The sequence below is a fragment of the Schistocerca serialis genome, chromosome 8 (assembly GCF_023864345.2).
Source record: "Schistocerca serialis cubense isolate TAMUIC-IGC-003099 chromosome 8, iqSchSeri2.2, whole genome shotgun sequence".
NCBI lineage: Eukaryota > Metazoa > Arthropoda > Insecta > Orthoptera > Acrididae > Schistocerca > Schistocerca serialis.
The window spans coordinates 272,215,623-272,231,801 of NC_064645.1; the positions used below are offsets into that span (position 1 = coordinate 272,215,623).

Sequence of the window (16,179 nt, forward strand, 5' to 3'; positions counted from 1 at the left end):
ATACAAGGGCGATGTTCTTGAGGACAATATTATGGAAATGGAAGAGGATGTAGATGAAGATTAAATGGGAGATATTATACTGCGTGAAGAGTTTGACAGAGCACTGAAAGACCTAAGGCAAAACAAGGCCCCGGGAGTAGACAACATTCCATTAGAACTACTGATAGCCTTGGGAGAGCCAGCCCTGACAAAACTCTACCATCTGGTGAGCAAGATGTATGAGACAGGCAAAATACCCTCAGATTTCAAAAAGAACATAATAATTCCAATCCTGGCTTCGGGGAAGATCACTTTGGATTTTGTAGAAATGTTGGAACATGTGAGGCAATACTGACCCTACGGCTTATCTTAGAAAATAGATTAAGGAAAGGCAAACCTAGATTTCTAGCATTTGTAGACTTAGAGAAAGCTTTTGACAATGTTGACTGGAATACTCTCTTTCAAATTCTGAGGGTGGCAGGGGTAAAATACAGGGAGCGAAAGGCTATTTACAATTTATACAGAAACCAGATGGCAGTTATAAGAGTCGAGGGGCATGAAAGGGAAGCAGTGGTTGGGAAGGGAGCGAGACAGGGTTGTAGCCTATCCCCGATGTTATTCAATCTGTATATTGAGCAAGCAGTGAAGGAAATAAAAGAAAAATTCGGAGTAGGAATTAAAATCCATGGAGAAGAAATAAAAACTTTGAGGCTTGTCAATGACATTGTAATTCTGTCAGAGACAGCAAAGAAGCTGGAAGAGCAACTGAATGGAATGGACAGTGTCTTGAAAGGAGAATATAAGATGAACATCAACAAAAGCAAAATGAGGATAATGGAATGTAGTCGAATTAAATTGACTGATGCTGAGGGTATTAGATTAGGAAATGAGACACTTAAAGTAGTAAATGAGTTTTGCTATTTGGGCAGCAAAATAACTGATGATGGTCGAAGTAGAGAGGATATAAAATGTAGACTGGCAAAGGCGATTTAAGTGTCAGGAAGTCTTTTCTGAAAGTATTTGCATTGAGTGTAGCCATGTATGGAAGTGAAACGTGGATGATAAATAGTTTAGACAAAAAGAGAACAGAAGCTTTCGAAATGTGGTGCTACAGAAGAATGCTGAAGATTAGATGGGTAGATCACATAACTAATGAGGAGGTATTGAATAGAATTGGGGAGAAGAGAAATTTGTGGTACAACTTTACTAGAAGAAGGGATCGGTTAGCAGGACATATTCTGAGGCATTAAGGGATCACCAATTTAGTATTGGAGGGCGGCGCAGAGGGTAAAAATCCTAGATGGAGACCAAGAGATGAATACACTAAACAGATTCAGAAGGATGCAGGTTGCAGTAGGTACTGGGAGATGAAGAAGCTTGCACACGATATAGAAGCATGGAGAGCTGCATCATATCAGTCTCTGGACTGAAGACCACAACAAAAACATGTCTTGTTTGTCTTCATTAGTACTGGATGTGAGTAACATGGTCAGTAATAAGTCAGAGTGTTTGTATGCCACTACTCGATCTCCTCATCTGTTACTTCTGTGATGTCTTAGGACAGAGGAGTCTATATTTGGGGAACTGGAGAGCACGCTTGGCTTGAGCCAGGTGTCCAAGTTTGTTAGAAGAAAGACATGGATGTCCATATCCTGAAATATGTGGTGGAGTTCATCGAAACGAGTTGAAAGTGATGGCTATCTATGTTCTACAGTAAAAATACATACACCCTGGTAGAAATAATGGCTGCATGAGTAGACAACTTCGTAGCTTTTAAAGCACAGACTTTAGAGTTTATTTGCACTGCTTTTTTCCAGCCTTTACCTGTACCATTATCTTGCCATCTCGTGAGTACATGCTATGTAGCCCAAATTCGGATATCACATTATTCAAAATTTTTATCTTTCAACAGAGAAATTCTCACATATTGTCAGGCTTGTCTTTGTGAGTTTCTTAATCACTATGACTGTTTCAGACCTTTTCGTATGATACAAATTTCATGATTGTGGCTTTAGGTTTCGCAGATCATAACTTCCTACATACTACTCTATAACTTCTGATTACACGATGTGCTGCATGTATATTTGTTCTCACTTTAAGCTTTTACAATGTAAAATGGCTATGTCAACAGTGTAATGTAATCGACTGATGGAAATAAGGTGAAGAAATAAAGCGAAGAGTATGCTATACCCATAGTAAAGAGTTGAAGTAATTTCATGACTGTATTATGTTCCCGGAAAACATGGTTAATTTATTAATTTAATTATGAATATGTTCTTTTGTAATAAATAATGAACTTCTTTAAGATGTTAAATGCTGTTAAGAAGTGCAAACTTACATTGCAAATAGTGTAGTTCGGATCAAAAAGTTTGAATAAACATAATCTTTAGCAAAAAGTATTTCCAACCCAGTGGAGTTTATTTAAACAGAAGAAAACCCAGGCCATGCTTGATGTTGGAATGATCATTTTGCAGATAAAGAAAATGAAGAAACTCCCTAGACAAACGAGATCTGCAATTATTGAGTGTGTAATCTTTCAGCAACTAGTAACAAATTCTTGCTGAAATTGTGCTGGGACTGGACTTATTATTTCCATTAAAATAGCCTATTGAATGGAAACCAATAACATGTGGTGAGAGTGCTGTCCTACCACACTATCCCGGGTAAAGTTATATAAACAATTCTTCAGTTATTTAAGAAACCAGTAAGACAACAACCAGTACAACAGCAAATGTTTTAATTCTACAAGTATGCTTTCAGTGCAGCAGAACAATATATTATCGACATTGCTTTCACCTAGAAGAATTACCAGCGATGTTCGGTTTTGCCTAGAAGAATTAAGAGTGATGTTTGATACCATTTAAAAAAAAAAAAACTGAAGAAAAACGAAAATGCTGCTACTGGTTTCCGGCTCATCATCAGACCTGAAGAGCCATCTAAAATCGAAGCATCCTATGGTTCCTGTGGAACAATGTGAGTCAGGTAGCCGATCAAGATCGCCATCAATTGATGCATAAATTTGAGAAATAATTTATCGTGAATTGTCAACACCAACATTTGCTTCCACCTTGGGCGAAGGTGTCCACCCATCAAGGCAAATTGAGTCTCATGCACTATCTAGCCCATCAGTGTCGTCAGGTTCTGGACCAAGTCCTGATTTATCTCCTTTATGGTGCTCTCACCTTCAACTGCTTCTCATTTACAACAACCAACAAGTAACTTTTTTAATATTATAAAGTCGTTTACATTAAGTAAATGTATTCCATTAGATGCACAGCTTTTAAAAATGATTTGCAGTAAAATTTAAAAATTTTTCAGCCACTGAAAAGGCAGTCTGTCATACGCCTGATGTGTGGATGAGTGTAAATAAAATTAGTTCAAGAGGAGTCAACTCAAGTCATACCTTCTAAAGTGCTCACAATTCGAAGGCAGACAGACTGCAGAAAACATGACAAACTGGGTAAAGTCTGTTATCCCAAATACAATATCAATTTTAAAATCATTTCGTTAAAAACAGAAAATGTGTCAAATACAAAATTAACTGCCATGCTTTTAAAACTTCCACATATCCCATGCTTTGCACATTCTTTAAACCCCACTGCACAACACACATTTCAGAAATCCATACAGAAAACTGTTGAGGAGTTTAAACGAGTTGTCGTTTCTTGAGGGAAAACCCTTTGCTTTAAGAAAACTTGCTGAAATGCAAGGGGGGCTACTTAAATTGAAACAAGATGTCCCAACCAGACTACTTACGAAATGTTGAAACGATTTACTTTAAATAAAGATCTCATATTTCTTACCTCTCTATTTTAGGTGGAAAATTGACCACCTTAAACTTAAAAGATACAGACTGGGATATAATGCAACAGGCTTTACAGATTTTGAAAGTTTTTGATGAGGTACCCGAAGGGGTGGCTTCACAGAAAACAGTCTCACTTTCAATAATGAAAATCTTGCCAAGATTAAGGGAATGGCAACTAAAACCTTCTAAAGACAAATGTAAAGAATATCCTCAGGAAACAAAGTCGCTGGTTGATAATTTGCTTAAAGGGTTATCGGAGTGGTTGGTGTTATTTCCATCAGCGAAATGATTAGTCACACAACATTACTGGACCCCCAATTCAAAGGCAAGGATTTTCGGTTGACAAAACATTTTAGGACTGCAAGACTGCTACGTGTGAAGGCTGTTGCAGAAATGAAACCATTGGTTGTTCAATAAGAAAAAAACAGAGCTCATGTCTCAACATCACCTCCGTTAAACATGAAACTTCTTCAGTCTGGTACGAGTTCAATTAAACTATTAGTCAACTTCTAGCACGTCACATTGGAGGGATATTTGCCTAGAAACAGTGATCCCTTAAACTGGTGGGAAAAAAAATTGCTGTGGCCAGCACTATATCAATTGGTTCTAAAAGTACTATGTACCACCACAACATCAGTAGTCTGTGAACGAATATTTTCAAAAGCAGGACAAAGAGACTCTCTTCAACTAAAGTGGGTCAAATTTTATTCATAAATGACAATATTTATTAATTTTTCTTTTATGGGAACATAGAGGGTGTTACAAAAAGGTATGGCCAAACTTTCAGGAAACATTCCTCACACACAAAGAAAGAAAATATGTTATGTGGACATGTGTCCGGAAATACTTACTTTCCATGTTAGAGCTCATTTTATTACTTCTCTTCAAATCACATTAATCATGGAATGGAAACACACAGCAACAGAACGTACCAGAGTGACTTCAAACACTTTGTTACAGGAAATGCTCAAAATGTCCTCCGTTAGCGAGGATACATGCATCCACCCTCTGTCGCATGGAATTCCTGATGCGCTGATGCAGCCCTGGAGAATGGTGTATTGTATCACAGCTGTCCACAATACGAGCACGAAGAGTCTCTGCATTTGGTACCGGGGTTGCATAGACAAGAGCTTTCAAATGCCCCCATAAATGAAAGTCAAGAGGGTTGAGGTCAGGAGAGCGTGGAGGCCATGGAATTGGTCCGCCTCTACCAACCCATCGGTCACCAAATCTGTTGTTGAGAAGCGTACGAACACTTTGACTGAAATGTGCAGGAACTCCATCGTGCATGAACCACATGTTGTGTCGTACTTGTAAAGGCACATGTTCTAGCAGCACAGGTAGAGTATCCCGTATGAAATCATGATAACATGCTCCATTGAGCGTAGATGGAAGAACATGGGGCCCAATCAAGACATCACCAACAGTGCCTGCCCAAACGTTCATGGAAAATCTGTGTTGATGACGTGATTGCACAATTGCGTGCAGATTCTCGTCAGCCCACACATGTTGATTGTGAAAATTTACAATTTGATCACGTTGGAATGAAGTGTCATCCATAAAGAGAAATGAGGATTGACACATTGTTGGATGAACCATTCGCAGAAGTGTACCCGTAGAGGCCAATCAGCTGCTGATAGTGCCTGCACACGCTGTACATGGTACGGAAACAACTGGTTCTCCTGTAGCACTCTCCATACAGTGACGTGGTCAACGTTATCTTTTACAGCAGCAACTTCTCTGATGCTGACATTAGGGTTATCATCAACTGCACGAAGAATTGCCTCGTCCATTGCAGGTGTCCTCGTCGCTCTAGGTCTTCCCTAGTCGTGAGTCATAGGCTGGAATGTTCCGTGCTCCCTAAGACGCCAATCAATTGCTTCGAACGTCTTCCTGTCGGGACACCTTCATTCTGGAACTCTGTCTCGATACAAACTTACCGTGCCACGGCTATTGCCCCGTGCTAATCCATACATCAAATGGGCATCTGTCAACTCTGCATTTGTAAACATTGCACTGACTGCAAAACCACGTTTGTGATGAACACTAACCTGTTGATGCGACGTACTGATGTGCTTGATGCTAGTACTGTAGAGCAATGAGTCGCATGTCAACACAAGTACCGAAGTCAACATTACCTTCCTTCAATTGGGCCAACTAGCGGTGAATCGAGGAAGTACAGTACATACTGACGAAACTAAAATGAGCTCTAACATGGAAATTAAGCATTTCTGGACACATGTCCACATAACATCTTTTCTTTATTTGTGTGTGAGGAATGTTTCCTGAAAGTTTGGCCGTACCTTTTTGTAACATCCTGTATATGAAATACTGACTGTAAATGATGACTGCAAATACACTTCAATTACAGTTGTTATAATTCTTATATTGTGTTTTTTCCAATAAAAATGTCAAAATATAATAAGAATCAGTCTTCGTTCCCAAAATTTTTCAACTTGATAAATATTTAGGATTTTGTTGTAATATTTATCAATTTTTCAGTAGACGAAATTTAAAACTTTTGTATCTGAAAATTACTAAGGATATAACACACAACTATTGCTCTTCTTCATATTTTCTATCAAAATAAGGCCAACTCAGATAAATATACAGGTTTAGTGACCTGAATTAAAAAGGCAGTGCACCTTCGTTCTAATTTTTTTGTGAATGAATGGTGAGTGGTGAGTCATGAAAAAGAGCTAGTTCATTCCAGTGGGTGACCAGTTCTGATCCAAAAAGAACTGTTTTGTCCATCTCTATCATATGCACACAGGTGCGATGCATGCACGCGTTCACCCACATGCTTCCACGTGCGCATCTCCCTGTGCATGTGCCCTTGTACTTTAAACATCTGATACATAATAATCGCACTGTATTAAGAATGTTGTACAGCACCTCACTGTGATATTCCAGGTTAAAGAGCAGCTCAATTGCTTCTATGCAAGTGTAACCATCAGCCAACAAGAGCCTCTGTGAACGTTCTTGGTTCTCAAATGCAGCATGTGCTTCTACTGCTGTCTACACTGTAATTTCTCCTAATCTCTTTCTCTTGTACATCTTGAAGCCTCCAAATCCCACTGTTTTCATATTAAGCATCTTCATTTTTTGTCAGGTATCCTTTCCCCCTTCCGTATCCCCCCCTCCCCCCCTTCTCTTGTTTAACAGAAGTTCTAATTCATTCATTCTCTTTTTTCCTTTGTTTGGATTTGTTATTCCTGCATTAGTATTTTATTAATTTATCAGTAATCCAAAAATTATTTGGTTGTATATTTTGTTTCATCACTAATCATAAAACTACTTTGTTCCCCTGTCAAAGAAGGTAGTCAATAAAGGCTTTTGGTTTTCTTAGTCAATGTCTCTTTCTCTAACTGGAGGGTGGGTATAAATGAATAGCTATAAAATCTGATGTGACAAATATTTTATGAAAGAAATGTAATATCTTGTGAAAATATAATTATTAATTTCAAAAAGCAGTACTTAGGGTAGAATTTATGGTTAATCCTGAGCTCTGTATGCACTGATCAGCGAGAACATTATGGTCCCCTACCTAATAGCTTGTATGTCCCCCTTAGGCATGGATAACAGCAGCAACACCTAGTGGGATCGAAGCAATAGGTCTTAGTAGGCCGCTGGAGGGAGTTGGCACCACTATCTGCACACACAAGTCACGTAATTGCCGTAAATTCCAGGAATGGCGGCGATGAGCTCTGACCCCACGTTCAATCACAACCCAAATGTGTTCGACCGAGTTCAGATCTAACGAGTTGGGGGACCAGCACATCACTTTGAACTCACCACTGTTTTCTTTGAAGCACTCCATCTCACTCCTGGCCTTATCACACGGTACATTATCTTGTTGAAAAATGCCACTACCTTCAGCAAACACGATCGTCATGAAGGGGTCTACAAGGTCTGCAACCAGTGTAGGTTATTCCTTGGCCATTGTGGTGCCTTGCACGAGCTCCACTGGACCTATGGATGCCCAGATGAATGTTCCCTGAAGCATAATGAAGCCATCGCCAACTTGTCTCCAACCCGCAGTACACGTGTCAAGCCGCTGTTCACCTGACAGATTCACGCGCTCACATCAGCACGATGATGAATGTATTGGGATTCATTAGGCTGTGCAACTCTCTGCCACTGCGCCAACATCCAGTGCTGATGGTCGTGTGGCCATTTCAGTCATAGTCACTGATGTCAAGGTGTTAACACTGGCACATGCATGGATCGTCAGCTGCAGAGGCCCATCATTAGGAATGTTTTGCGCAGTGAGTGTTCAGACAGACTTGTACTCTACCCAGCATTGAAGTCTAATGTTAGTTCTGCCACAGTTTGCTGTCTGTCCTGTTTTACCAGTCTGCCCAGCCTACTACATCTGACATCTGTAATGGGGGTAGCTGCCCAATTCCCCGACGCCTGGACATGGTTTCACTTCAGTTTTGCCATGTATTGAAGACACTCACCATAGAACTCCTTGAAAACCGGAGACCTGCACATTTCGAAATGCTCTTGCCGAACTTCCGGGCTATCACAATCTGCCCTTGGTCAAATTAGAAAGATTGCGCTCCTTCCCAATTCTACACACAGACAATACTCTCACTGATACTACATGCACTGTGGTTGTATCTGACAGGCAGTCATTCCTCACCAGGTGATCCTGCTATCGCCTGGACAGGTTTGTATCAATAGTAGGCAGATTGTCACATTTGGCTAATCAATGTACTTCACTTCAGTAGCGATCTTTAAGATAAAACACAACTATTAACAAATTCCACACAGACATATAAGCTTTCCATTCTTCCCATATTCTATCTGTAAATAGGAAGAAACATTAATATATGTCAAAATAGCAATGTGGCACTGAGAACCACCAGAGCCCAAAGCACAAACAAGAAGTTTTAACAAAAATAAATATTTGTGAAAACAAAATTTACAGGCAAACTGCCAGTCTTTTAGGTTCGACTTAAGTGTTGACAACCTATATTAATATTCAAGGCTTTATTATTAAGGTTAATTTACAAAACTTTCACATATAGGCCAGTGATAAGTGTATTTCTGGTAGCTGTACAGTTTGCTATTAAAAGTGAAAACAGAATCAAAACATGAGAAACACATACTGAATGTACAACATCCATTACTATGAATTATTCCAAAAATTCATTGTCCTCGTTATTTTCATAATGCACATTCCTTGACCTGAGGTTTAGATAACACCATCTGTCCACTTCAGCCATCAAATCTAGTAGTACTGTTTAGTCTTTGGGTTTCACAGTTCATATTTGCCTTCCACCTTTGTATTTGGGCACTATATGTTACAAGGCATTTACAAGCTGTGGGGAAATGACAAACTGCGTCTCCCTCAATGTGAAATGCAGAAAATGTTTGCCTCCAAAGACACCAGTGAAGAATGTTACTAAAAAGTGCCTGGCAACCAATTGAAAACTTCATCATTGTAAAATTTATGAAATGTACATTGTTACCATGTACAGCAACTTTTGGTTTGGTAGTGATGTCGGTAATGCTTATAAAGTTTCTGAAATCCTCAGTGTCCGTTTTACATACTATAATAGGTTTAGACAGCCTTGGTTTCTGTATAACTTGACACCACTCTACCTCTGATTACAAAGTACTACTTCATAGGTGATGTAGACACTAACTTATGTTGACATCCCTAGATAACAACCGAGCAGCACACAGCAACAAAACAGTGTGTTGTGCCCATATGGAAGTGAATATAACAGAAATCAGTGAGACAGCTCTTCACGAATGTTCACATATACAATGTGGGCCTACAGAACACACAAAGGTGGTCCACCATAAAATCTATATACAGGGGGTTATGGGTATAAGTGCACATATTTTCACTGATAACTGAGGACAGTGTACTGAACAACATTCCATCAGTATTTATGGTATTTACAAAATAATAATTATACCTATTAGAAGTATTATGTTTTTAGGTTGGTTCGTACCTCGAAGTGCATGTGGCAAGAGAAAGCCATTAATGCTTATTTTCCAATGAGAGGCATGTCAGTTCGTGGTAGACGCTTGGCCGCATAACAGTTAGTCTATACTGAAAGGCATAGTGTACTCTATGGTGCAGTTACAACTGTCCAGAAAACATCAGGTAGCAAACTATATGATGTGTCTGCGGGAAGACTGTTAAACACAGAGAAAATACAACTAACACACTGATGTCGGTACATATTAACGTACCAATGATCACAACATCTGCACTTACACCCCTAACACCTTCTACAACACGAGTATGCAGTCATGCTATTCAATATCGGCAACTGTGTGCTTTAGGTCCCTATGGTTCTCAACACCTGAAATATGTTCTGCCATACATTTTACGGTGAGTTGCAGAATATGAAGTATTTCCCTAGTTTGAAGACAGAAGACACTGTTAATATGAGTTGGTGTTAATACTCTGTGTCTCCATCCGTTAGATTACACTAAAACAAAAACGACACTGATCCAAAGGTCAATTTTGACTGTGCAGCATTTCAGTATTGTGCTATGTGGTTTTCGCTTGTTAGGAAAAATGTAGTATTATTTTTCTTTGGGGTGGGAAAATTTGTGGTGAGAAAAAGGTGAAATTTGGTAAAGTTTATATGGTCCCTTTACCATTAACAGCAGTACTTTATTAATTCAATGAATTTAAATGTAGTCCAACATCTGTTTTTTAAGAAGATTGCCCACGATGCCTAGCAGATGTGGTTACTGAAGAAATCATTGACTGAGTCCATGACATGAGTAGCACTGATTGTTTAAGTATGAATTAGCAGAGGCTGCTGGCATGATGACAGAGAAGCAAAGGGTCTGTAGTCATAGACTTCTTCCAAAATGGAAATAACAGTCACTGGGCAAAACTGCAGTGAGATACTGGACACTTAATAAGAAACTGAAGGTAACAATGAAAAAGAAAGTGTTGTGACACCTCAACAAAATATTTAACAGGCTCACCACAAAAATATCCAGCATCTTTATGCACGAGTTGTCATGGCAAGTTTGCATGAATTGCTGCTGCATCCCCTGTATTCATCTGAAACGGGTCTCTGTTATTTCTTCTTCTTCCAAAGCACAAACAAATTGTTCACAGATAAAAATTCTGCACAAAAGAGAATGTGTGCGCAAGAGATCAGATAGTTTGAAAATTCCCATTCTTTGGAGTTGTTAAAAATGGTGGGGATGTTCAGAATCCTACAGGGGAATTACATTAAAAATGAATAAATTGTTCTTGGGAATGACAGAGGTATATTGATGATTACAATGGGTATTTATTGAACCTCTGTCATAGATGTATAAGTAGACGTGTTATTCCATGAAGTACAGATGTTTTAGTTGCTTTAATGTGACTGAATAACTACTGATCTTAATCTTCCAGTTTCTATTATAACACTGCAGAAGAAGTGTACCTAATGTTGAGCAGAAGCACTTCAGTTTTTCTCCTAGCCAAAAGGTAACGAATCAAAATGTGTAAAAGAATGGCAGGTTGTACTTGTTTACAGGACAAGTAATGAGTTAAGCTAAAACCTAACTAAAACACTATTCACAAATTATAATGACAAACCACAATGTACATGGACAGAAGCTAATCTTACTACATGACTATTTCGAACTCCCTGCCAACTCCATAGTCTTCCAAAGTATTCTTCAAATTCTACTCACCACACAGGTTCCGTAATGGATATGTGCACATGTAGCAAGCACGGTGAGAGAGTACACCAAACCTAGTTCTACATTCAATGGGACAGACAGCACCAAAGTCAGTGCTACAACTGCTGATGCCGGCAGCAATAGCCAGTTGAATATTTCACATCTTGTTGAGGACATCTGAGCTACAATCAGCCGACACTGAAAGAACAACAAATTATCTGTATTATGTATTACAAGAAAAAAGCAAAGTAACAATATACACATTTCAAATTTAAGCTAAGACCAAATTCTGAACAATGTCACATGAATAACTGCACATAAATCAGTATTTTCAAATTTGTAAGAAACGACAATTAACAGCAAGTCTTGTGGGAATTCCCATATTGAAGTTCAAGAATATAGTTAGAAACTGTCAATCAAATTTATTGTAAAATTTACACATTTCTCATTGCACATAGCAAAAATCTTTGAAACACTACTTTTACACACAGTAATATAATATCACAGTTGGTGTTGTGGTGTAAAGCATGTGTAGGAACTGGAAGGTCAAGTTTGTTGTTAGCTGGTTTGACGGTTGCCATTCATGCTGATAGGCAGTTGGTCCGTTGTAAATGTACAAAACACAACACAGTAATTGCAATCCTGTTGGTATGTATGATGTAGCTGCTTTCACTTTTAGCTACTGTATTTATCAGATACATGATGAGTTTGACATGACTGCTGAGGTGTGCTGTGTGCAAGTCTTACATGACTGGTGGAATACTCTACGTGGAACAGATCGTGAGCAGAGCTGCATACAAATAGACTAGGAGATTGGATGGATTGAATGCATAATGGAATACCTATTATTATTATTATTATTGTTATTATTATTAAAACATATCACACATAATGAATGACATAAATCTTGACATCATCAAACTGAAAAAGCATAGTAAAAAAGGAAAATAAAGAGAAGGAAGTACAAGAATACAGCAGATAGTTGTGGCTGCCTGAATGCTGAAAAAAAGGATGAGCCGAGCCAACCACTCAGCAACAGACTAAAATCTCTTGCCTAAAAGCTTAGGCTTGAGTCCAGACACACCACAAAAATTTAAAACCTTCCTCACACTCATCTCATCATCAGCTGAAAATAGAGAGTAGACACCCCACTGTAATTTGCTTCTGCTCTCTCATACAACATAAAATGCACTCATTAAAAATATGGCATACAGGTGATGTGCACACCACAGGCCTAACAGACTGGGGTATCCTCTCACCGGAGTAGGAGGTTATGCGTTAGGGGACAGTGGCCAATTTGGAGAGGCGTCAAGGTGGCTTCGGAGTGACTGGCACGGGTTACACCTGGACTGGATAGTGGATAGCTGGCTACATCAGCAGCAGTTTATTGTCCCTCACTGGAACATATCCCCCTCCCCACAACAGCACGGATCTCTGACATAACAGGGAAATGACAAGTTGCAGGGGACTGGGACATTATATCATGTCATATTTCCCGCGAGCCTCGACAACTTGGCCTGCTTGTTCATCTCCTCAAATTCCCACAGTCCCAGTACCTAGCTGAATGATATCTGCTACCCCAACCATTGAAGGAAGTACAGCTGGTTATATATTAGCTGATCCAGATTCTCTGTTGAATACATGTGCTGCAATGGTTGTAGGACACTAATGAATTCAGAGCAGATGAAAAACTCTTTGTCCTAAAGATGTCTCATCTGTCCCATTGTCTTCAGGATTGCCTGGACCTCTGCAGAAAATACAGTATGTTCGCAGGAAAGACAAATCCTGAAGACAAAGTTGGAGAAAGATACTGAACAGCCAAGGGAGTCCCCTTCTTTGAAACCATCAATATACACAACTTTAAAACCCTGATGCTTATTTAAAAGCTAAAAAACAATAGAGGCTGAAAAGTAAAAACTGGAGTACAATCTTTCTTATAATGCATCAAATATCAAAAGGTTCCGTGTCTCTGTAGGAGCCATGGTGGCGATCTACTCCAACATTAGTGTAAAACTTTGAAACCAGCCACACCTATCTCTACAAGACAATCCCACAGGACCTCGTCGCCTATTGTTGATTATGAAAAAGCCTTTTAACTGATGACTGAGCAATGGTATGGCATGGACTGTGTTTTATTAGCCTGTCACACCATAAGGAGTTGTCAACTGATGTGAAGTGCCTCAATACTAAGTCTTGGTACAGGGCTGGTTCTAAAGGCTCTAGTGGTCAGCCAAATTCCCTCATGGTGCACCAAGGCCACCATTTTTAAATAAAATCTGCGACTCAGCATCTCCACTATATAGTGAGTAGCAACTTTTCTTTTCACAATTTTGTTATTTTTAAATAGAAGTGTCGTGAGGACCCATACACCATGCACCCATGATCAAGCCAAATTCGCACGAAGGGTCTGTAAAACTGGAACAGACACGATCAATCTGCTCCCCACGAATTGTTCGAGACATTTTAAAATACTCAGTGTTTTAGGGTCCATTTTTTCACATCCATAATGTGGGGCAACCATGTAAGTTTTCAGTCAATTTTGAGGCCCAGAAACCTCACCCTGTCTTTAAAATTGAGAACAGCTTAACCCATCTGTAACTCCCAAAAGTTAAAAATAGAATGTGATTGGTTAAAAAGAATGCACACAGACTTCTCGGTGAAGAAATTAAAATCCTTTTCCTCTGCCCATGCTCCCAACCATCGAATGGCTGCCAGTTGCAACTTGCAAGTTTTCATTATAAGGCTCTAAGAGGAACAAAGGACAGTAAGTCATCAACAGAGAACGCTGAGAGGATAATATGCTTCCTAGGTCATATTGTAGACCATCACAGTGTCAAAAAATATACCCATTAAGTGGTGCTGGCAAAGGAAGTCTGTTGCACAGCCACTTCCAGGAGAGAGAAGCTGAAAGTGACTAAGAACCTGCCTGGATTCTATGAGCCAGACAAAGCAGCAGTTGACCAAGCAGTTGACCATCTGGTCCTTTCACGCAGCTAGTGAGGGGAACACTGTGATAATTACTTGGATACGTGCAGTCTTTCCCAAGTTTTAAAAGCTGAATTAAAATTGTCTCTCGCCATCAATCGGGAAAGTATTCTGCTGCCTAAATGAGTTTAAAAAGGCAATGAGGAATTTCTTTGCTCCGTCTCATAACGTGCCGTGACGTACTATAATGGACCCATCATGATCATATAATGCATCACAAGCTGTAGAATGTGGACTCCAGCTCCCACGTGGAGAAAGCACAGTTTTATTCTTCATCTTTTGTGGAACTGAAGTCCCAACTCCCCTCTCAACAGCCACTCTGTAGTGTCACAAAAAGTTGAAACCTGACTGGCAGTGGTGGTAAGTACGGAAAACTAGGCCACCACAGTCTGGTCAATTTCACAAGGGTTGGTCTGGAGACTTCCAATCCCCAGTACAGCAGCCACTGGGTACCTCCCTCCTCATGCAAAAATCCTCCCTGACGTCTACAGTACAACTTCGTTGTTAGAAGACCTATTTGTGGTTATCAGGAACTGTTGGCATACCTTTTTCTGTCTCTAATAATTCGGCAACATTTCATTCTAATAAGTCAGCAACATTTCACATTTCATTCTCACTATCCAAAAGGCTACAAGATTCCACATTCAGTTAGTTGTAAAGTTCCCAGTCTGCCCTACTGGGCACCCATCACGGTGGCTTTCTTTCGGGTACCGCTCCTCCTACCAGGAGGAACCACACCAGGAAGGGATCAGTTGGGTGCAAGTCATTGACTATTTCCCTCTGAGTGGAGTGAGTGAGAGCCAAAGAGCATACCAAAATATTGACAGCCACAAATGATTCTGTTGCAGTGCTACAGCACATGCTCTGCCCCACATTCAAGAAACACGCACATGAGGGCATGAGAAGGCTCTCAATTGCTCTATCCCTGGGGCATGTGGTTGCAGAACCCCAAAGCACATTATGTGCATTAAAATCACCACAGAGTAGGTAGGGGCAGGAGAATTGAGCACGGAGGTTGCAGAGAGCCTCTTCATCTAGGTCGTGTGAGTACAGGTACAGGGAAGATGTGGCCAACCTATAATGTACGAGCTCTGATACAGCGACTTCTTGTAGGCTGGTTGTGAGGGAGAGAAGTGAGGAGTAGTAGGTGCTGTTTACAAAAATACCCACTCCTCCTTTTGCTCTCTCTGCACTAAAATTGTCCTTTTTGTGGAGAATGTAGCCATGTAGCTCAGGAGCATAAGATAATTTAAAATGACTGTCCAGAAAACATAAACACATTGGACTACACTCAGCTAATAAATGTAGTTCCTTCACATGTCCTGAACCCCTTCAAGTTCCAATGAAGCATGGAAGTCATCTTTAAGATGACGGTTTGCTCTTTTCCTCTGTCTTTCCTCTTTGGTGGGAAGACTGTAACAGTTAGGTGCGGGGTTACTTGCGGGACTCCCTCCGCCAGATGCTGACATCCATATCATCAATGGTATAGTCATCATCTGATCCATCAAATAGGGCCAAGGACACATGGTCTGATCGCTCTGGACCTGATTGTTTTGGTCTGAGGATTTTTGTCTCCCGCTTGGATTTTGGGAACAGTGGGAACGCAGTTTTAACAGAAATATGTTTTTGGTTCTCTCCTTCTGTCTGACATTAGAGTATGTTACCCCTTCTAATGCAAACTTCTGCTACCACATCACAACTTCTTTCCAATGTAGCCATTGCGCAGCACACTGTCGATAGCACATTCT

The 16,179-nt window shown here is 39.9% G+C and overlaps 1 protein-coding gene across 1 annotated transcript in view; it reads right to left on the minus strand.

Moving 5' to 3' along the window:
- Positions 1-16,179, minus strand: part of LOC126416811 (ethanolaminephosphotransferase 1-like) — an 87,570-nt gene that overhangs the window by 9,689 nt on the left and 61,702 nt on the right. The window contains exon 7 of the mRNA XM_050084693.1: positions 11,459-11,644. Coding sequence (XP_049940650.1) covers positions 11,459-11,644 — 186 coding nt within the window. The remainder of the gene's footprint in view (positions 1-11,458; positions 11,645-16,179) is intronic.